This window comes from Hydractinia symbiolongicarpus, chromosome 15 (genome assembly GCF_029227915.1).
Source record: "Hydractinia symbiolongicarpus strain clone_291-10 chromosome 15, HSymV2.1, whole genome shotgun sequence".
Lineage (NCBI taxonomy): Eukaryota > Metazoa > Cnidaria > Hydrozoa > Anthoathecata > Hydractiniidae > Hydractinia > Hydractinia symbiolongicarpus.
Window position 1 is genome coordinate 9,523,990 of NC_079889.1, and position 27,911 is coordinate 9,551,900.

Below are 27,911 nucleotides of genomic sequence, written 5' to 3' on the forward strand. Positions count from 1 at the left end.
CAAAAGATTGTATTCTTCTATTCTAAAAGCCAGTAAAATTATACCAGCTAGTCTAATTTTTGCTAATTCATACCTTTTTTCTTCTAGCCATATATCTATAGCATAGCTAGCTAGCAGAAAATTAAAATCGTGAGTTTTTGTTGCGGTGCTGGTTAGCTACAACTTTACATAAACTACTTTCGCGAGCAGAAACTTTTGCGTTTTTCGCATTTTTGGACCTTCTTCACAAAAGTTTTTGTATTTTTTTGTCTTTGTATATTATTGTTTTTTGTATTTTTTTGTTTTTGCATATTATTGTTTTTGTATTATATAAATACATGCTCAACATCATTTTACTTTACCCGATGATGGGAGAAGGATCTCCCGAAACGTCGCCTACTAAACTATCATGTTCAAGAAATGATAAACTTTTCACAGTGAAAGTTTTTGCCTTTACAAATTTCAAAACAGCAAAACGCAAAAGTTTTTTTCACGCGAAATCTAGCCAATATAAAAAACGTGAAAGTTTTTCACGCCAAAAAATATTTTTTTCCAAGCAAATTCAAGGCCTCTTCCTGAAATTCGTTGTATCAAAGTTTTTAAAACAGTTTATATAATAGTGCCTAACGTGAATAATGATTGTTTTGGGAACAGCTACGGGCTGTGTTGTCTTCTGCAAACCAAAATATATGTTACTCTTATGTACTGAATCTGGACATAAAATTTTTTTAAAACTCTATTTGAAGAAACTCTTTCAATCTTCTTTTAAACGAATTTATAGAAATGCTTAATTTGAAAGTTTTGATATTAGCACAACCGTTCGTACTGTAAGTTAAATGATCTCTGACCATTTAACAGATTATCAATCTGTAACACAAGAAGTAAATTTGACATAAAATACCGTTTTTGCCCACTTTCCAAAATCACAAGCTGTTCTTTGATAGAGTGACTTCAAAGCTTTACTTGTTTATGCGCAATACGGTGTGTCGTAAATCATAATGCATGTATAATGTATGAAACCAGCGAGAGCTTAAAAACCATGAGAGAAATTTTACAAGATCTCAAATTTCAAACGATATAACGTTTAATCATGAAAGTTTATTTAACTGCATTTCCTGCCTTTTTGTTCTTAATTGTAATAACACAATTTTCATCGTACAATCTCCGGCGGATTTTAGATAAGGATATTTACGGTTTTTTAAGTTTTAACGTGTTTGAATATGTAATAAGTTATTTCATTGAAGTGTATTGCACCTGATTTGAGAAATACAATTTAAGTTATCACAATCGTTGAAATTAGGGATTTTTAAAGTTCAAGATATCCGACGATTTCTAAGAATATTTATCTATATATTTATCTTTTTTCCTCTTTATAAACTCTTATTACTGTTTGGCATTTCATATAGAGATAAAGATACTTGTCAAGACTCCTAAAAACATACTTCTTAATTTTCCAGTCTATTTTAAATTCTAGAATTCTTCACGTTGTTTAAAACCCTTCGTTATCTATGGATATTGCTAATGCAGGAAATATTTAAGTTTCTAGGCTTCTTGTATTGTATAAGACACTGGGCACAAGAACACTCCCTTTTTATAAGTGAACTCCTTCCGATGAAATACCAAAAATTTAATAAGCACCTCGTTGCACTTTAAGTAATAAAAAAAAGACGTAAAAAAATGTTAGAAAGGAGAAATAACAAAGGCCTAAATTTTCTGCGAAAATCATGTTAATCGACTACTTGTTGTTTTTTCTTAAATTTATATTTTGCAAAACAAAATTTCGCCACCTACATACAACCTGATTGTATATTTACACAGATGGAAATATTTTGAGAAAAAAAAGAATGAAAGGCAAATTTAAAAGAATATTTTTTGATTATTTAGGAAAAGTGTTTAGGCTGTGCTGGCTAAGGACTGGTCTATATGGTTAGTCTCGTAACTTTTTTATAAGACAACATAATCTCATGTTTTTCCTGACAATTTTCATATTTAATCAGCGGGGACAAATATACCATTTATTCCATTATTATTAATGGTATGCAGAAAGTAAAATTTGTTTTTTATCTGTGAGGGTAATTTCGCGAAGGATCGTAATGAAACACGTTTTTTTGAAGAATTGGGAAGTGTGTAGGGGACACGGAAATAGAAGAAGGGTAAAGGGGAGGGTAAAAAGGGAAGGTGAATGAAAGGGGAGGTGGAAAAGGAAAGGGGGAAGGTTAAAGTGACTTATGATATCACCTTGCAAGTTTCGTTTGACAGTCTTTCCACTGCGAGCGAAACATTTTGACATTCGTCGAAAAAGCCATGACTTTAAAAGTGTAAACCCATCAGGTGAAAAGATTTTTGTTCTATAGAAAGAAGCAGATATGAAATTATATATTTGCTTTAGTATAAGACCTGTCAGGATCACACCAGGTACCACAGAGCAGTGGTGGTGTGACCATAGAGCAGTGGTGGTGTTACCATAGCGTAATGGTGAAAAAGGTGCTTTTTTTCTCTATTTTTTCACTCTAAGCGACCAAACCATGGTTTATTAACATAATTTTCACTTACAATACAATAGATTATTATAAGATCCATTGCGTAGTTGTTTTCGAGACGTCATTATATATAGATATAGCAAATCCCTCTCAAAACAGTCTCAGAGAGGTTGAGGAGATATTGTTCCACCAATTTTGTAGTTGCAGAAGATTTGCTGAAAAGATTATATATACTGCTCCTGACTACAATCGTGGTCACAATATGTTGGGACAAGACAACGAATTTCGTAGTTCGCCACCACAAGTAATTGTGTAGGCTCATTATATATTAGATTCACACATCTTAAACTTTAGAAGTTCGGATCTTAGGTTACTTGAAAAATTCGAAATTCCTAAAATGTGGTAATTGATGTTGACGTCAGCAAGGCCATTAATCACAAATTTGGGGGCCTTCGTGGTCCCCGACGTGAATTATTTCGGTGTGCGGGCGTGCTAAAGAATGTAACTAGCAACTTTTCAACGCAGTCTGTCTGACCTACGTGTGTGCAAAATTAGGGACTTTGCAGCCTGCCGACTGCAGAGCATCGACTGTGTGACTGTTTTGCCCATAATTGGATAATGAGTAAACAATGCCTTCCTCTCAATACTTTTTGTCCATGATTGTAGAACACAAGGCACTGTTTACAACGTATTCTTAATAAAAGATTCTGCAGATGAACAACACTTTAAGACGCCATTTACCTCCTCTACTTAAATAGATAATAGCAATTTCAATAACCATACAGGTTTTCAAGCTATATAAATCTTAAAGTGACATTAGGTTAAAGTCTTAATTAATAAATACTAATGACCTGATATAATTTGTTCTTATTAATAAATTTATTAATTAAACAACCAACATTTCAAGCTTTAGTATTACGAGAATCATTGCTTTTAGCTTTTGTATTCCTTGGCACTTACATTTGTATGTACGTGTCAGCAGACCATCGTTAGTCCTTGTTTTGAAAGAGTAAAATGAATTTACGCGTTTTGAAAGAAGTTAAAAAAGAATAGGTCAAATTCTTAGTGGGCAAAAAGGAAAAAAAGAATAAAAGGCACACCTTTTAAACTTTGTTTGAATGCGCCATGTTATGTTTGACAAGCTTTGTAGTCGTGCGTAAATTTGTTTACCGCATTGATTATTCAGCAGATGGCTGAGTAAATATGAAACTTTTACCCCCGTCTTTTCCTTTAATGCATCAAATAAAATAAAACAAGGGTTTATTTGTATAATGTACTTCCTGAAAATTGTGTAAAGGGGTTTGCTAGCAGCAGAAATAAAACTTATCGGACTATATAAGAACGCTTTCGTCAGGATTTGGAAACATTTTTGTGTTGTGCTATGATGGCTTCGAAGGTGGTTTTAATTTTGTTTGTAGCAGTGGTGAACTCGCAATGGGTAAAAGAAATGGAAAGTAAGTTTTTGTAGATTATTAAAACAAAGAATGAACAATTCTTCTATTAATAAATGTTTTGTCAAACGTATGAAATCCATCTTGTCTACTTAGCTAGTTCCTTTTTCTGTCATAACTAATGATATGGATTCTGCTTTCTGAATGCATTAATTCCGTGTCATTTTCTTTTTCTTTTTTCACTCTTTATTTAAAGCAAAGCTTGAAAAATTTGCATTACACATCTCTATATTAAATCCACACATTCTGTCCGTTTGTCCGGATGAAAAGAAATCGTACTACAGAAACATACAATACGATAAATAAAGGACGGGCCCACCGTGAGTTTATCCATTGGCTACCGGCTAGTCCATATTAAAATACCAAACTATCTGTCTGTGAGCCAAAGATGGTAGCTGCTAGGTTGGTGAATTCCAGTGGATTTTAACGGGCTTAAATTTGTTACTTCGAGTTTTCACGAATCAACATAACACATACCTGTATTTAATCTATTCTGAACTCTAGACGATGGCCTGTTCGAAGGTGATATGATACTTACGCCAGCTCAAGCACAGGACGCACAGAATGGCAATCTTGGCTACGCATCAACTAACCATCATCACTGGCCAACTACGATCTATTATGATTGGGAGTCTACACGTGGTAAGATTTTCAAACAGATAACTGTAACACATATATTAGAGTTTGAAACAAAAGAGGCCACGTACCCCCGAGGAGACAGAATAGAATGAAAACTGCATTTCAACTTGTTTGATGAAAATTCAGTTTATTCTCATAGCTTGTGTGTTACGAACAAGAACTCCGAAACGTAAAATATAATAATCAGAAAAATCCAAATTATTACGGGCTGTTTTGCCACTTACGGGGTAGCGGGCATTACATTCCTGCTGCCCGTCCCTTTAGACTGAGTTGTTTTTAAGACACGGAAAGTTTAGTATAAAACAAAAGAATTAGAATAAATGTAATTATATTTTGCTGAAGTCATCAGTGACTTTGAAGTCACAGAAAAAACAATTATCTGTCTAAATAGCATTTGTAAACAGCAAAATGTTGACATTGTATGTTGATGTTACGGTTTAGTGATATAGAAGGTTTACAACGAATTTGCTCAGATAAGTACTAAAAATTTCATAAAAAATCCGATATACTTTATATATTAAATGACACTAATGAAAATCAGGGGAAAGGAGGTGGCAATATGTTTTAAAATGGTTGTATTAACAACAATAATCGTATTACCATTAATGACCATCTATATATTTATTTTTACGGAGCCTCCCATGGTACTATTGATATTTAAGTCGTGACCTCATCATGTGAGATAATAGTCACTAATAATCAAGTAACTGATAACAACTTTGCAAGTTTGTTAGAAGATGTTAAAACTTTACTTTATGCTCCCCTCACTGAATAAAGCAAATGTTTATGATTTGCCGTTTTTATGCCATGGAACTAAAATTAATAAAATGGATTTGGGTAGAGTGTGCCAAATGACGACAAACACAATTTAAATAACTTTCCTATCAATTTCGTTTGTTTTGTTAATGCTTATATTCCCAGCTACCTACATGTACTTATGCTTCTAGTCTTATGCACATTCTTTTTTAGCTAACAACAAAGGCATTCTTGCAGCTATTGCGGATTACCAAAACTTTACATGCCTGAAGTTCATTAAGAGAACTACCCAGAAGGATTATATGTATTTTAGACAAGGTCGTGGAGGGTAAGTGGAAATATATAATGGGATGAACTTGACAAAACTAGTTCGATGGACTTAAGCAATATCATTAAGTTACATCAGGAGATGACCGCTGTACTACTCATTAAACATTAACTGAGTACACGAGGACCTACAAGATGTGGGGAAGTCACCAGCAACAACTTTATCTTTTTCGTTTTCATAAGCAGCGTAGATCACATTCTTTTTCTCATTGTAAACGTTTATTCAAAGGGTCATTGTCGAGGAAGACAACAAGCTTGTTTGTTATATTTAATTCAGTCGAAATTAAGAAATTTTACACCACCAAATGTGTTGTAAAAATGTCGTCTCATGTGGACACCCTCTGAAGCTGAAAATGGCATTACCATTTAACTTTCACGTGTAGGGGTTGCAGGAAAGTGTTAAAACAAAATAACACCTTATCTGGAAATGTTTAAAATATAAATTACGAAGCTAGTAAACGATGAAAGCTGACCAGTATAAAGAAACAGGGCCACTAACAGGCAGAGTCACACCTAAAACCGATTTTTTTTCAACTTAATTTCTTAGGTGTTCATCTGGAGTGGGTTACTTTAAAGGAAGTGGAGCACATAACATCAATTTAGGGAACGGCTGCACTGGTAAAGGAACTGTCCTCCATGAAATGGCGCATCGGTTAGGTATAAACGAAATTGGTTAATTATTACAGTTATGCTGGCACTTTGAAATGAAAAATCAATGGATCGTAGGAGACTTTTCTAAATAATTTTAATACTTAGCTCAAATTTAAAGATATTAAGCAAAGAAAAAGAACCCGTATCTGTCAGATCTTTGAGCCAGCTCTATATATAACTAAAATTAGATTGCGTCCGATTTCCCCACCAACATGACCTGTTCTAACTCAACAATTCTGATACATTAGGAATTTATCATGAACAATCAAGACCAGATCGAGACAATTACGTCACCATTAATTTTGAAAACATCAGATCAAGTAAGTATTTTTTCTGCTGTGGCTTGCTAATTTTAAATTATTAAAAATAATATTCAGATCTGATACACAAAACAAATAAATGAATAAAGAAGGAAAAAAAGGTGAAAATCTAGAAAAATTATAAAACTACAAAACGTAATCTTTATATGCACCTCTACATTAATAGCCGATGTTCGTCTATCTATTTGTAACGGTGTTAACCACGAACGAAATCCTCAAGTTAAAAATAATAGATGAGACATATTTTTGTCGACCTTGTTGTGACGGGCGAATTCCCGTGGATTTTTTCACAGACCATCCTTATCCAAAATGGTGGTATTAACAAATGAGAGTATGTTAGATCACCTTTCGGTAATTATGGCATACTAAACTGTATCAATTTTAACAAAAGTAAACTTTGTTTACCGACAGGCATGGCCTACAACTTCAGGAAGCAAAAAGAGTCCAATATCGACTACTACAATACACAATACGACTATAGGTCAGTGATGCATTATCCCGACTGGGCTTTTAGCAGTAACAGGAAACCTACCATTACCACGAAAGACCCAGCAATGCAGAAAGTGATTGGAAACAGAAAGGGATTTAGTGAAATTGATAAGATACAGATCAACAGGATGTACAAATGTGTGCCAGGTAATTTGATTTCATCGGAAATTAGTTGACATAGCTTAAAGCCTCAAGTTGAATTCCAGTAGTAAGCTATTTTTAATTCGAGTGTTTTGCCCAAGAAAATCCAGAGAAGAAAGTGATCATCAAAAAACTATTTTCTACAAACGTGATGGAAGAGAAAATAGCTTAGATAAGACTAAGCCGACCTAACGAAAAGATGTAGGCTGGCCAAGAATTGTGCAAGAATTAACTACTTGAAAGATTTGCCGATTTGCCGATGTTTAGTCTAAATTGCAAAAGTTAGGCATAGCGAGAAAAACTTATCGCGAAATTCTATTCCCTTTAAAGTTTCTTTAAAGTTTCTTCATGAGATAAAATTTTTATTTAATTTTCATCAAATTATATCAATACTAACAACTATTATATAAGATTTCGTGTAAGCATTGTTATCAATCTCATCGGGTATATTCAAATTATGTGGGTTTTTGTCATTAATGACAGTTAGTTTTTTTACTCAGCTAGACGTAAAATGTACACAATTATATAGGCACACATGGGCCCCATTTTTATCTTCTTTCATTTTCAGTACCATCACAACAACCCACACAGGCACCCACACAACCCCCATCTACCAATGGCTACCTGTTTAAGCACTCAGGTGGAAGATGCATTGATGTAAACAGCCAAAACCAACTCATTCTGAGCAGTGCATGCAGCACTAAATTCACCCTTGTAAATGGTCAACTCACGGTGGCAGGTAAATGTGCCTATCCTTTGAATGGTTACAACAACGCATATGTTAATGTGAAAACCGCTTGTGGACACACATTTACAAAGTCAGATCAAAGTGGAGATTATTTTGCCTTGAAAAATGGAAAATATGGCAAATGTATTCATCCTCATAGAGGTTCTTCAAGGCCAGCTGAAGGTACGAGACTTGTCATTTACTCTGGATGCAACGAAACAAGATTGAAATTTAAGATGATCTAAAGGTAATTGATATTTTATGTATAAACACTGGACGTATTGGAAAATTAGCGGGACCCTTTTGAGTCGGGAGTCTAGAGTAAGGAACTCTGAAAGTAGGAATCGAAAAGTGAGACACAGGACCCTGAGAAATGCACATTACTAGAGTTTGATGGGACTGTGAGGAGAATGTATAAAATCGGCACACCTGAATAAAAGAAGAAATAAAAATTGTCGCAGTAACACCTAATGTGTTTAAAAATATAAACACGTTTGAACAACAAAAGCAAATAAATGTAAAAATTCCTCATTAGGCTTTCGAGTTTTACCTAAACGTTGAATGCTTTTGTGGAATAAATAAGTTTAAAAAGAATAGATTTTTTGTATTCTATTCAATGTTTATATTTTTTATACGCTTTTTTTCCTTTTACTATTTTTTTGTTTCCTTCTTTATTACCTGAGATTTATCTTTAATAATCCATTAATGTTTCTCTTTAGACAATCGACGCTGAGACAATGTATATATGTTATCAGCTACACCTTTTGTCATTTCTGAAATTGAAATACATTGTTTTTAAATGAAAGTGAATTCTTTGTCTTCACTTGACGTTTCAGGAGTGTATTTTGGGGGGAATACTCGCTACGATTTACTTCACTTCTACCGCAAAGTAAAGATTTCTTTCGGATCTCTTATAATAATAGGAGGAGTGTGCGTCTGTGTGTGTGTGTGTGTCTGTAACAGGCAAAGTAGATATCTTCATTTTCCTTTGATGTAGCCGAAAAAGGTACGTCTGAAATACTAAATTTGACAACAACAAAAAATCTGGCGAAACACAAAAGCAAAAAAGGTTTAATGCACCGTAAAAATAAAATTTGTATAATTAAATTATATATTCTCCGTGGAAGCTCATTTAATTGTGTTAATTAAATTAATATGGCACAGATTTGTTGATGCCTTGTGCAACAAACATGTTAAACGAAACCAATTGACTAGCACGGGAAGAATTTGTCGGGGAAAGTTGACATAAATTTCGTAAATTGACGTAAACTGTCTTTGATCATAGGGTTTTGCATTTCTCCAACGAGTTTCTGAAACTTAACGAAATATCGTTGAATACAATCGTTATTTTTTGTTTTTTTCATTGATTATTAAAAACATAATTAACAGGAAGTATTAACGTCTTTGGGTATTCTATTACAATGGTTGCGTTTTCGTCCCCATCGAATTTAACTATGTTACAGTACCACCAGAAATACGTATAGCATTGCTCTAACTTAACCGGTTGGAAGTCAGTAGATGACGCCAAATGAGCTGATAATACTACACTGAAAGTGCGCCGGTGTGGGGACTCGAACCTGAAATCATATGATTTCAAGCCGAATGCGCTACCACTACACCATCTCCGCGAAGACATACCAACTGATATCGGAAGCCATTGATACTACAAAAACTTTACTTTTTTGTAGTATCAATGGCTTCCGATATCAGTCAAATAAAAATCTTTTGGGTTTAAATCGTATAAACCATGCTTTAAAATTGTTTCGTGGCCTGACAAACTGATTAAAAACAAACGTTTTTGAATTCTTAAAATATCAGAATCAAAAGGGTTGGTGTTTTAGGAAGACCCACTTAGAACTTTTTGTTCACGTCGGAAATTCATTTTGTAGATGATTTGACCTCGGGCTTTGTATTTCACAATAAACATCGAAACCGTTCTGTACCCGTTTAATATGATCAGGTGTTTAACCACTGACTAAACTTATGGATTAGTGCCAAGACCAAGGACAATACTTTTGGTACAGGACGGTTATGTGGTAATTATTAAAGTAAATGAAAGTTGAATAACAGTATTGTTCTGTATCAATAATCAATGAAACACTTTGCTAAAAAACAATTTATTTTCACGAAGCTTTTCGTAATCTAAGTTACATTATCAATGGAAACATCTTCGGTGGAACCCGAGAGTAGAATTAGCTTAAGAATTATAGCAACAAGAAGTGTGCAATGTTTCAGTGTACAACCTTATTAGTAATTTACTATGATTATTAAATTCTACGAGCAGTTTGTGCATAGATTTTTTTCCCAGAAACATTGCAACTAAGTGGAGATCAACCAAAGAGCGTAGGTCTTACACGCAAGGCGTTTGCAAAACCTTCGTTTTTGAGTAATAAAAAAGGTCTTGACATATCCGACTACAAGCAATTAAATAAAACGAAAGAATATGCAGTTTTATGAGAGCTGGCGTGCGGAAAGTTTGTTTATCTGAATTTCAGATATTATTTCTTTTGATAAAATTGCACAATACGGTCGAACTTTTAATGCGGGATCAAAATCGGAAAGTTATTTTAGATTGTTCTAATCTTACAATCAAATTAAAATAATATTAAAATTAAAATATAATGTTTTTTTAGTGAATGTTAGTAAATATTTTAAAATGATGGATGTTTCTTCTTTTTGCTCATAGGTATAGTATTTCGTCTTCAAGAACAATTACTTTTTTTGATAAAAGGACCTTTTGGGAATGTTTAGTCGGTTTATTAATTCAGTTATCGCGTTATAAATTATTTACGAAATTATTTACCAAATAAATGAATAACTAACAACATAAATTATGACAAAATAAAATAAAAGTAAAAAATTAGCACATTTTTAACATCATTCTTTTCTTCTTTTTTTATCTACATTAAAAGAATTGCATTATAAGAAAAAATTAAGTTCAGGTTTGTACGTTGTTTAAAATAAAATGCGGCAGGTGATAACTTTTTTTAACCTTTTTTATTCATGCTTTTCATTGAACAAAGGTAAAGCTATGGGATTAATTCGTTTACGTATGAACATACACGACAGGGAAAAGAAATTCAATTCCTGCATGATTTCTTATTTTCTGCTGTTACTGAGATAGAACTATGATTAAAAAATAGATAAAGACGTATAGAGAGCTTGTGCATCGCAAATCTAAAAATGGCGCTATGGACAATTGCATTGATAACTTACATTATATCACTTTTGTTGCATACTTTTGGGATATTCCTACTGATTACAAAACGCTGTTTTATTGGTAGAAGCCAGAAAGTATTTATGATAAACTTGAGTATCTCAGAGATTTTGTTATCATTATCTGCAATTGGACGTACGATAATGTATGCTGAGTTCGGCACATCGAATTTGTTTTATGAAATATCAGTCGTGCTGAATTTGTCGGCTTGTCTTCCATACTACACAATTATGTATGCTTTAACGATCGATAGATTTGCTGAGATATACCTTCATATGCATTATCCCTTATATTGGTCTGCAAAAAGAACCAGATATATATCGATACTGTTATGGACTCTGACAGGGTTTGTGATGGTGCTTCTCTTCATGGTGGTTCACGTCACTTTAAAACACACAGCGGCCAAATTGCAGACGTTTGCCTATAAGTACGTATTTCCATGCAGTGATTTAGTATTTGCAATACTGGCTTTCATAACGTACACTTATGTTATTACTAAACTTAAAAGTAACAAAAAATTTCGACATATACAAAAGATGATGTTGACGTCTCTAAATAGCAATGAAAAGACTAAGAAAAAGAAACGTAACAATCATCTTTTGCTGCCAACGTTATTAATTATAACTTTCATTTTATTTATTGAAATTCCAGACTTAATTGCATTTTTATCACATATTAATGTCCTTAATAGAACAGCAAACTTGAATGTTGCATTAAATGTATTATATTCCATTGGATATTCCTCAGACGCTGTGATTTATGTTTTGTTATCAACGTCCTTTAAGAAACAAATGTTGAAGTTGTTAGGCTGGATTGACTAAATATTATATAAAGCCTTTTTTGTATACAAACCGCTATGCTATATACAAACAGTTAATGCAAGAACTCTTTAGTCGCCGATTGCAAGTTAGTAAATCTTACCCTTAATTCGCAGGGATATGAACCGGTTTTTTGACCTTAATTCTTCCAAGGAAAATTTAATGCTATGGCATTGTTGTACAATATTACAGATAAAAGATATATCAACCGTTCTTTGTTATACTATAACATATCAGTTTTATTGTGTTGTTTAAACTGGCAATATTTAATTCTAAGTGCTTTTGTCAGAATTTTTATTAGTTACAACTGCTAACCTATTAAGGTTGTTGCTCTAAGGTACGGTACTTTATTGTCTGATTTTCTTGCCAGAATGTTGTAATGTCGACAATTAGTTACCTAAGGTACCATATAAATATTAATCGAGTTAATGTGTGACTTATGTGAGTATTCAGTCGAAAAAAAAACCTATCAAGAATTGGATTTATTTTCTTTGAAAATTATTTATTTTCGTGTGAATTTCAAATTCCTCATTCAAGGAAATGTTGTTGTTGGAAATGAAATATGACAATGAAATTAAGTTCCTGCAGTTAAGTTTTGAATTCGTTTATTAAATTAACGGAAGATTGTAATAACAAATGAAAGTATTAAACAAAAGTATTGTAAGATTTAAAGAAAGGTTTTTAAACAAACGTTTTTTGAACATACGAAAATATGTTTGAACCAGATTTGATTTTATGTTCAAAATTCTTTTTTTTTTAACATAGGCGCCTCTTTACAGATGGAATGGGGATTTATATTAATGGTTTAGTGGATGATTGCAGCATTACAGAAGATAGTAAAAATGAGAGGATATTAAAAGCAATAATTATAAGAATTTATATATAAAGTTAAAAACATTAAGGCTACTTTGATTTTCATTTCAATTCAGGTACCTCACCAATCTTTTGATTAACGAAACTCACCTCAGGTTTCTTGAGTGTCTAACACCTTTAACAACATATATCACGAATGAGCGTACGAAATAAAAAGAAAAGTCATTTCCGTTTACAATTCGAATGCTGGATAACAATTAGTAGGAATGTTAAGGAAAACAGATAAAAATAATTATCAAATAATCGTTTTGAACTAGCCAAAAATAAATAAATAATATTTTCACCTTGAAGGAGAGGCGAACTGCGCACAGCACGGCTGCGAAACAAAAGTTCATGATGACTGTGTTGATTTTAAAGACCAGACTGGTTTGGTCAGCTCTATAATAAATCAATTTACATGTTCCAGCCATCATAACAAAAAACTTCCTAAAAAACAGACTAATGTTTTATATTGAGAATATTCGTAGGGTTATAAAAATTTGATGTTTTTTACATAAAAACGGTAAATTTTCACCTGAAACTTTGCAGAACGACATCACACTAAACCGAAAATATAAAACAGTCTGGTAAAAATACCAGTTTTGTTCACATCTTTGTGAGTGCTTAATTTTTATAATCTATATTATGATACCCGTATACGTCTGTCCGTCCGTCCGTCCGTCTGTCACGCAAAATGGTAGCTTAGCTGCGCAGGTAGCGAGACGCACGCAATGCGGTATAAAAAGGACAAAATAACCCGTGGATTTTTCCACGGGCTAACGACTTAATTTTTTATAATTCAGTATTTTTACACATTTGCCAAACGGGTGGGTAAATTAAAAAACAATGGTATATATTTCTCTTTTAGTGGTAGTAACGGGTCAATGCGCACAAAATAATAAATCACAACAGTTAAAGATCAAAATAGCAAAAACTGTTGAGCAATGTATTATTTTATACTACTGAACGTACTGAACAAATTGATGTACTACTTTGAGAGTACCGATAAAGAAAGTAAAGATTTGTGGAAAAAAAAAATGAAGACACCATATTGCGCGTTCGATTTCTTGTTCGATGTTTCCGGGCTGTATATTTATTCAAATTTGGCGCCATCTTATCATCACAAACTTCGAAGCTCATAGTTTTTTGGGGAAAGGGGACTCAAAACATGGAAAAAGTATTGTTTTTGGTCATGATAGATATTTTATAAGCTCAGAGAAGTTTAAACGAAGGTTTTAAAATACTGTTATTATTATAGTACGTAAAATAGTCTTTGTTATCTTAAGTGAAAGATCTTATTTTTGATGTTTGCTGGTAAGTACATCCAAAACCTACTTATTTTCGCCATGAAGATTGTGTAAAACTGTTGTTAGGAAGATAAACAGATATTTAGTCATAAAATATAGTTATTTATTTGTCATAATAATTGTTAGCTTAGTAGATTTTAGGATTTAGAAATCTATAATATTTTTTCTCTCGCTTAAAATTAATTTTCTGGCTGCCACAAAATAGATTTATGTTCGTCTCTCCTTTAATGCCTTTTGTGAAACTAAAAATAGGGTAAAAAAAGCTTGAAAAAATTAAAACAAAATATGCAAATATCCTTAAATCATTCTATATTTTCCAAAAATACAAGTTGGCTTTAAAACAAGCTTGGAATACTTTTTGCCAGAAAAGCTCGAAGGTTGTACACATTTTCCTGTTTGCACGTTCTTTAAAGCAAAATAGTCACCACTAATGTATGTTTTTTGGAACGTCTGGCCACAACTTTCTTTAAATTTGATAACGTTCGAATTGGTTGCATCTGCGTACGCGCATTTTGACGTGCCAGCCAATTGCAACTCTCCATTCTTAGCCAATATGAACTTCTGTTTACAACCAGAGTTGAGATATAAAACATCCTGTCGAAAGGTAAAACAATTTCCTTCTCCATCGTGTTGAAAAACGTAAGGTCGATGCGCTGGTTCTAAATAAGTAAAATTGGCTTAAGTTGAGCAGTTAAAGTTGCGGAGGGCCGTGCGTCGTGTTGGACGGCATGTCTTCCTTTATGGTTAGATTATAACATATTTGTTGCACTTTGGATAAGTTTCTCTCTCGTTCAGGCTCATATGTTGTTTACCTGTTGTTCAAATTATTTTAGCCTAAAGGATTTGAGCCTGTTAAAATATTGTAGCTCTTTCTTTACTTGGTGAGACCAAATGTATCATCCTCTCAGTAAAGACTGTTGCGTCTGTTAAAATCAAACGCCTTAAATAACGTTCGTCGTCGTGCAAATGTTATAATTTCAGAGTAAGACAATTGTCGAAAACTATTTTTGTTCTTATGATCCCTGTTTTTTTACCTTTCTCCAACTTACTACCGTTAATCTGGGCAGTTGTTTACAAATTACTTTGTTCTTTACCCTCGTGGTTTTTATAAGACAAGTCGTCGTAGAAGCGGGGAAATTCAAGATAATTCACCTGCTGCTACTAGAAGACGGAATGTTCTGTAATAGAATATAGACTAGTCATTAGCCCGTTTAACGGAAATTTGCACATCAAAACAAAGTTGGTAAAACTTACATCGCATTTGTTATTTTTAGCTTACAGGTTTTGAGCGCAGTTAAGTTTTGTCCGAGAGGCAAAATACAGTAATTATTATAGAGATTAGTCAATCACCCGTGGAAAATCGACGGTTTCGTCTGTCCAATATATTCCAGTTTTTAGATTATCGCCAGTCATGCATATCCTAGACATTGTTATATCGTGTATCCTTAATACAATGTTGCGATTCGGCTATGATTTTGAACAAAATACTGCTATTATTGTGCAGATAGTAAGCCCATGGATAAATCCATTTAGCCTTTTGTGTTTTCGTAGCACGACATTTTCTTGCAGACAGACCGAAAGAATATGACTTTATTAATATAGAGTGAACAACAAGATGCTCCACAAGAGCTTGATTTTTATAATTAACTTTACATTAGTTGGTTCTTAAACTGAGCACTGTGTCGAGAATCATTTCCTATGGTGTACAGCTGGACATGTTTATAATCAGACGACCGAATTAATTAATAAGCTTGATTAATTAATTAATCCAAACCTGCTGAATCCGGGTAATTACAGTGAATTCATTTCACATATAATATCGAATCTGAAAATGATTAACCTGTGTGACTTCAGCGAACTATTTCAATTCAATAGAAAATTCAGATTAGTTACTTCATGTAATGAATCTTTTTCATCCAATACATGGATTCATCAGATGTAGATTGATTATTTAAGAACTCCCGTGATCACACTACATATTAATTGATTGAATACATTAACTAATTGACTTAATTAATTAATTAATTCCGTGCGACTTAGGTTAATGTCAACTCTTACCAATATGGCAGTTATACATCTTATTTATCTGTTCTTTGTCAATTTCGCTGAGTTTAATTCTCTGTCCAATCACCTTCTGCATACTGGGATCTTTTGTTATCATAACGGGTTTCTTATTTTTGCTGAACGTGTACGCACCGTAATGCATAATGGACTTGTAATCATATTTCGTACCAAAGGAATCAATGATGCTCGCCTTTTGTTTTTTAAAATTAAACTTTCTACCTATAAAAACAACAACAACAACAGATCAATAGATCAACAGAGTTTTGAAGTGAACTTGGAGCACCGTTAAAAATGATACCTTTTTAAATTAAAAAGTTTTTCCCTTTCTCATATAACACTCTTTGCCTACCAATTTATGTTGTTAGCTCTATTCGGTAAAGCCTTTTTGACCCTTTTAGGTAGAATGGTGTAAAAATCTTTTCCTCAATTCATAGATTCAGTCCGCAAAATTAGCATGACTATTTTCTTCCTCACCTCAGTATCTTTATTAAATCATCAGGGATTATAAATTACCTCTCGCGTTGGAGGATCTTTCGGGCAATAGTTCGGTATTTTAGTTCAAATTTCTTTCAGTGCACATAAAAATCAACAAGTCCCTCCAATTTACTGAAAAATCCAATATGTATCGGATTAAAATTGCAAAATTTGAGGAAAACGTATTCACCAGGTGGGAAAACTTAACCAAGATGTTTTAGGTAAATACATTAACACTTTGTGAAATTTTAACTTTCATTAGATTTGTTAGATTATAATTTACGCCATATTCTATTTTATAGACTTTTTTATGATGGTGGTTTTAAGCAATGTCTAATAAATAGTGACATTATTTTTGGGCAAGGACAATTTTTTTATGAAAAATATGCAGTCGTAAGAATGAGAAAAATTTTTCATATAATTGAGCAATTTTTTAAAAGATATTAAAATCACGCTCTCCATGTCCCTCCCCACATGGTGAGAACTTTTGACCACAGATCGTCAAACACATTATCTCACTTACTTTCACCGATATTCTCCCACTGTACTGTTATATAGTCATCTCTATCCGGTCTCGATTGTTCATGATATATACCTAAAAGTACACCAATACTTAAAAGAAAAAGAAAGTAAAACTAAAAGTCATATTTCAGTCTATTATGCTAAACTTATTCTTATAATTTGTTTCGTGTGCATAGTATACACTCTGATTTTTTTTTACTTTTCCAGGAGCCCCCAAATCATTCTGTAGGTATTTGGCTCAATTACATTTACCTAATCTATGCGCCATCTCGTGAATAACAACTCCTTTGCCCCAGCAGCCTTCCCCTAGTGAAACGTAGTGTCGTCCCCTTCCACGCTCGTATCCTACGCCAGAAGAACACCTAAAATGCGAAACAGTTTTTGTTACTTTTAACGAAAAAAAATTACTTTTTAAACTTGAGCGCTAAATGGAATTGTACTCGTTAAGCTATATTTTTAGTAGCAATTTTTCCTAAAAATGAATCTTGGTAACAAAAATGCGAGGAGATGTGAAAAGCTATCATTTTTTTCCATCTATCAATTACTTGTAGAATGTTAGACTACAACCTCGTCCCCAGGGCTTTTCAACACCTACAATGTTGTGATGGGAGGGCTCCGCAATAGGAAGCGTACTGAGGAAGAGGTTGGATAAGGCTATACAGTTAACTTTCTTTCTCTTTCAATAATTCATCAGTTCTTGTTTCATTTTTTGTTTTTAATTCCATGGTCTAACTCTTATAGACAAGCACTCAATGTCGGTCTTATGTAATTATTGGCGCGAAAAACAATTAAGATAAAATGCATTGTTTCGTTTAAAAATTTTGCGAAGCATTTAGATGGTATGGAAGCAAATACAGTCCGGAAAACATTTTGTCCTTGTTATTGATTTTGGAAAAGTTGACAAGGCTGTAGGAGAAAAGTGATGTATATCAACATTTCCTAGCCAATAAATTTCGAATGCCTGAGGCATTCGAAATTTATTGGCAAGGAAATGTTGAAATACTCAGGATCTGTGGTTACTCACCCTCCGTTGCCAATTGTAAAGTACATCATGTCACCTGAATAACCACGCTTAAATCGAAGACAAGTATATTTCTCATATTCTGCTATGGCGTCGACAATCCCTTTCTTGTTGGCTATAAAAGAGTGAAAATAACGTAAAATGCGAAGTAAACTGGAATTTTTTCCATTTGAGTGGAAATAATTGTTAAAGAGCACAGGTTTCGGCAAAGGGGATTACAGAGTGTTTTAAGCTTTCATTTGGGCTACGCAAGGTACACAAGCACAGCAACTGCCTAACTAGATAAGCGCCTAAGATATCAATCCTAATCTCGTGTTGAATGCTAAGGAGAAAGGATCTTTTCACACTTTTATAATTTCTGAATGACTCTCTCAGGGTTTGAGCTAAAAACCATCCGCGTTGGAAGCTTTATCTAAAGGCTACCAGTTAGTGACGCTTAGTAGAAGACGAGTGGTAGATCATAACATAGGTTTAACGTTTTTTAAAAATGTAAACTTGTAATGACATATTTAATCTTACTCCGTCTGTGGGGATGGATGACAGGGGGCTGACATTCTTTTGCAACATATTTTATTGCCAGACAGCTAACACGGCTAAAACGTTAACTCTGGACGGGCAAAAAGCTTTTAGAAGAATCTTGATTGTTTTCTATAAAAAACCAATGTCAGACGAAATTTTTGTCGCCACAAACGCTGCTAGCCTGTCTGGTTAACTGCAGATATTTAACTTAAGATTTGCTTCAATATTTTCTCACTCAGTAAAACTGCAGGTAACTGGAAGATATTTCAAGGCAAGCCTTGTCGTTATATGTAAGACAGAATACGTTGTGTTTGGAAGTTCTTTATAGTAGACACCACACTTCAATGGGCAGTTTTCTTGAGAACGAATGAAATGGCGGTCAACCTCTTCACAGCAGTCATTTCAACGTCTCAATACATTTCACTTGCGTCTCAAAAATTCTTTTTTTTAAAAGGTTTGTCTATGTTTCACTTAAGATATTATTTTTCATTTGATATCTTATGTGCATTAAATAAGATATCACAGTTTTTTGCACATTCTTGCCTTTGTTTTACCTTTCTAAATAATGATAGAAGATTTACAAAATATGGTCTTCAGGCTCTTTCTTGTCCCAAAACCAGCCAATTGGTAACTTTGAGGTCAATTTTACTATACTCTAATAACCACTAAGCAAGTTATTGAAGCAATATAGCAAGCCTAGCCTGAATAGAACTACGTAGTGGAAACTTTTTTGAATTCCCTGTAGGGATTTCAAAGTACCGTTTTGAAAATAAACACCGACGTTCAACTAAGTAAATTTCTACTGTTTACATAAACATATAAATGTAAAATTACAAAACTTACCCAACTCGTAATCCCAATCGTAATAGATCGTAGTTGGCCAATGATTTGCCTTAGTTGATGCGTAGCGAAGATTTACGTTTTTCGCATCGATTAACTGGGCAGGTGTTAAAACCATGTCACCTTCATATAATCCATCATCTAAATGAAAATATAGTGAAACATAATTAAGAGGTTTTAAGTATAATAGAAGTCATTGTATATACCAACACAAGTTATAAGACTGAATTACAAAATATCGAGTTGTTATCACAAATACCGGATTACTGCCATAAATTATCGGGTTTTAACTTCAATTAATCGGGTTTTCACCACAAGTAATTGCTTTGTCACCACAAGTAATCGGATTGTCACCACAAGTAATCGGGTTGTTACCACAAGTAATCGGGTTGTCAACACAAGTAATCAGGTTGTCAACACAAGTCATCGAAAACCACAAATATCCGGTTTATTTGTGATAGTAGTGACGTGAGTTTCATGATGATTTGTAAACAATAGCCCTGAGATTTATCTCAAAGCCTTAAAAACAGTCTTCTTTCAAGAACCATCCACCCACCCATCACCAGTGTGCACGTGCTTAATTTATTTATAAACAAAACAATCTTACTTTCCATTTGCTTGACCCATTCGCCTGCAACAGCTGTAAAAAATGCAAAAGACAGAATTGACCACCACAACGTCGCCATTTTGAATAACTAGATTTTCCTTCACTCATCACCAAATTAATTTATGCCAGGCGTCACAAGAGCCAACTTAACGCCCTGCATATGAGATATTTTTACTTAAAAACCTTTAGGTTTTCATTTAAAGTGTGCGTAAAATCAGGGGGTAAAATTGATTAGTAAACACATGTGAAATGGAAAAGTGTTATTGATTTATCAAAAATGTCTGAGTAAACAGAAAGCAGCCATTTTTATAACCAGGTTTACTGAGAACTTAAAAAAGTAGTTTTTAATTTAAGTTCAAGCAAGATAATTGAACATGAAATTTAAGAAACTAGTTTATAAAAAAACGTTGTACTAGACCACTTGAAGCTTAAGGAACACTAACGACAAAGAAAACAGAATCATTTAAAAATTAACATACTATATAACATAGCGTCTTACTATATAACATAGCGTCTTACTATATAACATAGCGTCTTACTATATAACATAGCGTCTTAGAATGATTTTAATACCAGGATCTTTTAAAAGCGACTAATTTAAAATTTACAAAATGTCGTGAGATATGGATTGAATTTAATAAAGAAGATTAAATTCGTATTCGTTTTGCATATCCTAAAGTAATTCTAATGGTACAAACACTCTTTACAAATAGCGCTAGATCGTCTGTCGCTTTAAACCTAGGAAGTACAAACTATTTCAGTCCATATCTAATTTCGACATCAGAGCAATTTTACATGTTTTCGGATTTCTCTTGCGTGAACGCCGTGGTCGGCTAACACAAAACGCTTTCGAAATTCTTCGGCCATGTAGCGGTCTGAATAAATTCGTCGCTTATGTAGCGTTCTGAACGAAATTCGTCGCTCATGTAGCGGTCTAAATGAAATTCGTCACACGTGTAGCCGTCTGAACGAAATCTCCACCTTGACAACCCTCTCGTCGTTTTCGTGAAGGGTGCTCCTTCCTGCATGCTGTCGATGAAGTGGATTAATTTCTTCTGGTTGTCAGATATGTTACAATCATGCTGAAAGTTGTAACATTTTTTAGACCTTGTAGACTTTTAAAACTACATTTGAGATAACTTTAAGACGGATCGTTAAAAGAAACCGATTTCTGGATGCACTTTTTTATAGCATTTTTCAAAGTTTTTAACATGAAAATGTGTCGGATCGGTTTGTTACTTCCTGTTCTACTTAAGATGACGTTACCATATTTTACCAAAGTGTTGTAAATTGAGACTTTTTGATTTAAAAACAACATTAAAGATGATAATGGGTACTATAAGGTAACCTCGTTTTCAGACAATTAACAATTACATCAGCGAAAAAGAAAACCATTGTCGTGATAAAAAAATAAGGGTGCAATTTATTTATTTATTTATTTATTTATTTATTTATTTATTTATTTATTTATTTATTTATTTATTTATTTATTTATTTATTTATTTATTTATTTATTTATTTATTTATTTATTTATTTATTTATTTATTTATTTATTTATTTATTTATTTATTTATTTATTTATTTATTTATTTATTTATTTATTTATTTATTTATTTATTTATTTATTTATTTATTTATTTATTTATTTATTTATTTATTTATTTATTTATTTATTTATTTATTTATTTATTTATTTATTTTTATTTAAAAATTGTCTTACACATTGTACCATGAAAGTTAATTGAATTAAATTTTTTTATCACAATTACGGAATAAATTTTTATCTGATGATATTAAAACAAATTCAACTCTTGGAATTTTCAAGAAAAATGTAAAAACAAAAATTATTAACGACTAATCTAATAGACATTTGTAAATACTTTTAGATGCACACTCTCACTTAGACCTTTGTAAATTCAACTAATCTTTTTATGGAATATATATACAGTTAAATTTTTGCTTTATTTAATTTATTTCAAACACAACTTATTTTTAAATTGTATAAACAGCCGATTAAACAATGTCGCGTCCATATTAAGAATTATTTTTAGAGTGAAAATCACGTGAAGAATATTGATAGAGCTGTTGCTGCTTCTATTTTTACTAGATCTTGTCTTTTCGATAGAACTAACATATTGTTAAGATCTGACAATCCTTTCTCTGCGCTGTTTCTCTGCGCTCTTGTGAAAGGGCTTCAAATTTTTGTTAGCCTTTTAAAGCTAACAGTTGACTAAATTTCATTATGCCTGTGGTTCTATTTCCATGGAAACATAACAATAAAATTGGCAAGACAGTGATATTTCGTTCTAAAATGCGATGTCTTGCATATTCGCTGAATTGTATTTCTGGGTTTGATGTATTTCAACCTCTACTATTGTCCCTTAGGCACTGAAGTAGGTTAGTTTTTACAACAAGAAGGCCAACATACAGACTTAGCATCCTTTAGCAATAATTCATCGTCCCTAAAATTTGAGATAACAAAGTAAAGGTCCATGTAAAAAAGAGTTAAATTTCCTATCCGACAGTGCTAAATTCCATTAACATTGAAGGAACAGTTGATCAGAAATTGGGCTCAATTATAAAAAATGCTGGCGAAAAACCATTGATATTTCCAATATGTTTTAACAAAAATGCTTTGGACTTCAGAAGGTTGAGGTCAACATTATTGCAGTATAATGTGTACTTTTATGTTTTAAATTGGTTTCTGACAAAATATATTTAGTCATCACTGCTGAAGATGAGTCGTGTTCAACCATCAGACTGTTGATTGTTTTATCAATAAACTCGCTTTAGGACAGCAGAGATGTTATAGACGCCTCCAATGATGCTGGGAAGTAAAAAGAAATAGAAATTTCAAGATCGAGAAAGATTTAAGCGATTCTCCAATACACTGTAGTGTTTGTCTTGTCAGCAACGTTGCTTCTGACTCAGCAGTAGTGTTGCTTGATACTAATTTTTTGTTGTTATGCTACTGCAACGTTACTAATCTCTTGCTAAATTTACATAATAAGCCAGAGTTGACAGCGCATTAATGTAGCGTGAGAAATAGCTCACACATGTTGTGTTTATTTCATAGAAAGCGTAGCGAAAGGTCTAACTAAAGCGTTTTCTAAATAAATTCATGTTTAGTGAAAAAGGGGTATGGGTCCCTAATTGGACATATATTGGAAGTCCTTGCTGTTAACGCTACTCCAACAAGTAAGTATTAGATGTATTGAATTTTGTAGTGTATTGAAATTTTGTGTTGTTCCTTAAATTATTTAACATGGCCGTCATCAACGAATTCTTTTACTTTTTGTGATAATAATGTTATTATTTTTTATTTCTAATGTTAAAGACAATTAATTCTGATATATATCACAACCAAATCTCGGTATACGTTACGGGAAATAGCAAAGCATGTTTTTTTGTTACGTGGTATCATTTGTAAAGAGTGAGCCAATGACATGAATTTTTAGGATTTACGTACAGGGCACTTTGGTTACACTCATAAGCGCAAGAAATGCACACATAAAATTTGGTACTTATTACAAAAATACCACTGGGTTTGTTTACAAATGAGAACAGCCTCGACGTTGTTTGATGTTGTTCTTACAGGTAGCTTAGGTACCCTATAGTTAGATTTAGAATTTAACTAGCATTTATTACTTAATACTCAATAAAATAGGTCAAGTTTGAATATTAAACTTTTTCGCTATAGCTAGCTAGACTAAGTATGAAAGGACAAGGCTGAGATCTTTAGCTGGGTTAAAAGTCAAAACTTAAGAGGAAAATTACATCACAGTTTTTTAAATTATATTACACATATTTGAGAACACCTGCAGGAAAATTTATTGTTCATCAAGTTACCCCATATGGAAGATTTCTTCATAAAAAACCTCAGAAACCTTTTCAAGTGGAACTTTCATATTAACAAAAATTGATAATTTTTAAGATAAACATTTGCGGTTTTGTCATTTATTAGTTTTCAAATTTCTCCCTGGAAATTTTTAAGGTTTAAAACCCATGTCGCACAGTAACTTTTTCGTCCTTATCATAATGTGATATACATAAGCTATGCAACAACTTTTGCAGGAAAATAAAAGCACATAAAGAGAAAAAGGTTGTTATTAAAATATTATAAATTAATTTCAAACCGATTAGTCCCTGCAACCATTTTGGTGTCAGCGGTATGACAAACTATGCTAAAACTATACTAAGTAAAAGTCCTATTACTTCAGTAAAAATTGAAATAATGACTTGAAACATAGTATTAATGTTTTTAGACCAGTTTGATGAAATAAACCCAAAGAATATTTTTACTACTATCATAGTTTCTGAGTTCCTAAATTTAGTCATTTTTAGAGATGCCGTTAAACTGTTTTTGACAGCATGTCAATTTTGACAAGCCATGTGTGCAGAAAACATTCGAAGTGATTCTCAGGATCCAAAATAATTCAAACAGGTAAAATGTGTCCCAGGTTTAGGTCCAAATACCTTATTCAGCTCTAAATTTTTGGCCGTATAAATACAAAGTGGTTAGAACATTATTTTTTTGTCCACCTGGATCTGCACCACGTTTACTTGCACTAATCGCTCAGCCTGGTGCCAATCACAATTAATTTTTGAATATCTGCAGGAACTTATTATGCAAAATAAAAATGCTAAGCAACTGTATTTGCTTTGCAGAAGTAACAATAGACTTCATCATAAGTCCTGTGAATGTTGGTTTATGAAAAATGTATTATACCTTTACTGCTATAAGCGCTCCACTGGATTTGTAACACATTACACTTGGCCTCGGTGTGACAGAGTTTACCCTTTACTTAGTCTTAACCTGGACAGAGACTTTAGGTCTTCTTACTTCAAGCGAATATTACTTCTGACTATACTTTCCCAAATTTCGTTATTTCATAAAAGAAACCTGAAAATCTACAAAAATTTATTTATGAAGTATAGGTTTCTGTTTGTCATGACAACATATTTAACCAACATGCAATGTCTTGCATACCTAACTAGCTATATACTCAAGTCTTGACTGTTCATTGTTATGGGAGGTCCAAATTGCTAGCAGGTAGCTATCTTTATTTAAAATGACAGAATGACTTGAAAAATCTTTTGTGTAGCTAGCTACATAAAAATAATATATGTAGCTCTTGTTCTTTATCACTTAATTAATTAATAACAAATGTGTCCCTGGAGTGCTGGCATGGTACTAGCTAGGTAGCTTAAAATCACAAAATAAATATTATCCAGATGTGGCCATCCCTCATCATCAGACATCAGAAAGGCGTTTCTGTTCTTTACTTCTCATTGTGGGGTACCTCAAATTCTTGTAAACCCAATGAAAAAAAATTATTTAAGACTTCCTCTCCTTTCCCTTGCACGACTCATGGCACTTCTTTGCATGTCTTCAGTTCGAATCCACGATTCCTTAGCTTCCAAGCGCGTCTCGTTCACAAGTTTCAGCGCTAGCCAATATGATCGACAACGTCAAGGAACCCTGGGTAATTTTGAAAAAATGAGGTTCTGTCTTATGATTTTCAGATTTTTGCTGCTGATATCAGCATATTTTAGCCCTCGAGTGCCGCACCTCCGTATATATAGGAGTTAATTAGTTAATTATATATAGTAGTTAACTGCTAAGTTTCTTCCTTATGATCCTGTTTTTCTATATTAAAAAAAAAACTCGTAGTATTTTTTTAGCGACAAATAAATTACACAAGATATTTACTGAGAACGCTTTAATGTTAACGTGAGAAGAAATGCTAGATTTTTAAATTTCTAGATTTGACGTATATAAAAGAGTGAGAATGCTTAGGCTGAAACTTCTAGGATTTTATAACTTATTTATTTATTTTTTTACTTAAAAAGTGCCTTACATGATATACCATCAAATTTACTTGAATTAAATTTTCTTATCATAATTTTTTTTCCAAATTGTCGCCAATTATAGGATTTGAGAAATTGAAATAATAATGCAGATTATTGTTGTGTTTAATAAAATGTAGAAAATCTCCAAACAGTCAAAAATCAAAGCAGCTCTCAACAGTTCTTTTCAGCCAGCTTTTACAGCTAGTGGATAGCAAAACATATACTACAGCGTCCAGTATATATCCAACCGCATATGTCAGGTTACATGCCGCCTTCAGTGACTTTGTACTTCGAATGAAACCAACGTGTGCGAGAAACTGTACGAAGTCCGGAATCTCAATGAAGAAAACAAAGATTAAAACTAGCAACATTGGAAGAAGGGCGTAGTTATCCTTCCTGGGCGTATCTTTTTCAACGCCCTGAACTACAAATACACCTTTTGTATTGTTAATTGTTGTAGAACTTTGCATTGGCGTTTTCGCATATACAGTTTTAACTTTCTTCATTTTCTTAATGATATATACATATGTAACAACGATAACTATAGCCGATACTACACCTAACGAGGGATATATGAAGGTGTAGCATATATCCTCTATTATGTTCACTCTGTTCTTCGCAACGAAAAGCAAATAAGACATGAATACGAGGATCAGTATTAATGAGCTAATCCAAACTACTAACATGACATATTTTGCGTAAGTCGTTGTCCAATACAACGGATACCGAATATTTAAGTACACTTGCCCAAAACGATCGGCTGTAAGGATTATCATAATTAGAAAGTATGTACATGAGGCTGCTAAGTAGGGCAAAATCATCATCTGATAAAACACATCAGAATGTCCGTACTGATGGCGCAATATGGGATACAAAGCTCCACAAAAGCTGAGAATGAGTTCAGTAATGCTCAAATTGATCACGTAAATCTTTTGACATGCACTGATGTTTTTGCTTCTCTTGTGAACCATGTATAAACCAAAAACATGTAAGAAGAATGGTAACGAGTATGTGAAGAATAAGACTACCCATAACTCCATAGTTGACAGAAATTGACATGAATAAATTCACATGTGCACAACGTTCAGGTCCGTCATGTATTGGTGTTTAAACATTATCCCAGAAAAGCAGTTGAGAAGCGCTGTAACAAAACTTTGCTGCTTTTACCTATATATCCCTAACAAAGAAAAAAAATTGAGTTGATTAGCCTGTCTAGTGTTAGAAGCGATTCACGAGATATGAATGTAATTAATATCAAGAAAACCTAGAACTGCTGTGTTTTTTTCTTACACGAAAGTTCATCATTCAAATGGTTTGTTTACATTTGCGTAAATAAAATGTGTTTGAGAAGCTGCGTGAGTGAGTAAACGGAAACGAGTCAAAAACAATATTGCTGTTTTGTTATTAATTATGCCTCGACGTGTTTTCTTGGTCGCGTGTAATGAGTTTTTCACACAGAAGGTAATTATTAAATGTTAAACCCATATTACTCGAAAACGCAATCGTGTTAAACAAACGATGTTTGAAAAGAACTCGAGAAAAGAATTAATTTAAATTTCGCGTTATCGAACCTTTATTTTTTAAACGAAACGAAAATTGAACTTAAAAAAATTAATAAGCCTTATTCTGGGCGGATTTGGAAACGAAAAAAAGTATCAAATTTTCACCAGAGTTTCTTATTTCCGTAATTTTTTTCAAAATGGCTTCCAAAACACTACTTTTTGCTAAAGATACATGAAATAGGTTGCTTTGAATATGTTCGACGGGCGTAATCCGATACCCGGAATATATAGGACGGGTGAACTTAGTATTTGTAATCACTTTATACAACAACAGCAGTGGAAAAAAGACTTGTG

At 33.0% G+C, this 27,911-nt stretch overlaps 3 protein-coding genes across 3 annotated transcripts; 1 reads left to right on the plus strand and 2 right to left on the minus strand.

The window, feature by feature from the left end:
• Positions 1–3,751: 3,751 nt before the first annotated feature.
• LOC130628927 (hatching enzyme 1.2-like) lies at positions 3,752–8,770 on the plus strand. The gene is made up of 8 exons (XM_057441986.1): positions 3,752–3,913; positions 4,415–4,552; positions 5,519–5,633; positions 6,180–6,289; positions 6,532–6,603; positions 7,015–7,239; positions 7,802–8,207; positions 8,680–8,770. Exons 1-7 carry the CDS (start codon positions 3,841–3,843, stop codon positions 8,203–8,205), a joined length of 1,137 nt encoding a protein of 378 aa, XP_057297969.1. The 5' UTR covers positions 3,752–3,840; the 3' UTR covers positions 8,206–8,207; positions 8,680–8,770.
• Positions 8,771–14,440: 5,670 nt separating this feature from the next.
• Positions 14,441–20,556, minus strand: LOC130628928 (zinc metalloproteinase nas-4-like). Its single transcript, XM_057441987.1, has 7 exons — positions 20,202–20,556; positions 19,598–19,735; positions 18,239–18,350; positions 17,467–17,576; positions 17,216–17,287; positions 16,213–16,437; positions 14,441–14,813 (listed from the first exon to the last, which is right to left on the minus strand). The coding sequence occupies exons 1-7, from the start codon at positions 20,278–20,280 to the stop codon at positions 14,452–14,454; spliced, it is 1,098 nt and encodes a 365-aa protein (XP_057297970.1). The 5' UTR covers positions 20,281–20,556; the 3' UTR covers positions 14,441–14,451.
• Positions 20,557–26,207: 5,651 nt separating this feature from the next.
• On the minus strand, positions 26,208–27,095 carry LOC130628708 (somatostatin receptor type 1-like). The gene has a single exon (XM_057441691.1). It carries the CDS (start codon positions 27,093–27,095, stop codon positions 26,208–26,210), a length of 888 nt encoding a protein of 295 aa, XP_057297674.1.
• Between the last annotated feature and the right edge of the window lie 816 nt (positions 27,096–27,911).

Excerpts from the sequence above, each read along its gene's own strand:
- LOC130628927 (XM_057441986.1), top strand. The coding sequence starts at position 3,841 with ATGATGGCTTCGAAGGTGGTTTTAATTTTGTTTGTAGCAGTGGTGAAC. Across the intron at positions 3,914-4,414 it reads ATGGGTAAAAGAAATGGAAA|ACGATGGCCTGTTCGAAGGT; the intron begins GTAAGTTTTTGT and ends TCTGAACTCTAG. Across the intron at positions 6,604-7,014 it reads TTTTGAAAACATCAGATCAA|GCATGGCCTACAACTTCAGG; the intron begins GTAAGTATTTTT and ends GTTTACCGACAG.
- LOC130628928 (XM_057441987.1), bottom strand. The coding sequence starts at position 20,280 with ATGGCGACGTTGTGGTGGTCAATTCTGTCTTTTGCATTTTTTACAGCT. Across the intron at positions 19,736-20,201 it reads ATGGGTCAAGCAAATGGAAA|ATGATGGATTATATGAAGGT; the intron begins GTAAGATTGTTT and ends ATTTTCATTTAG. Across the intron at positions 14,814-16,212 it reads GATGTATAACTGCCATATTG|AACCAGCGCATCGACCTTAC; the intron begins GTAAGAGTTGAC and ends TTACTTATTTAG.
- LOC130628708 (XM_057441691.1), bottom strand. The coding sequence starts at position 27,095 with ATGGAGTTATGGGTAGTCTTATTCTTCACATACTCGTTACCATTCTTC.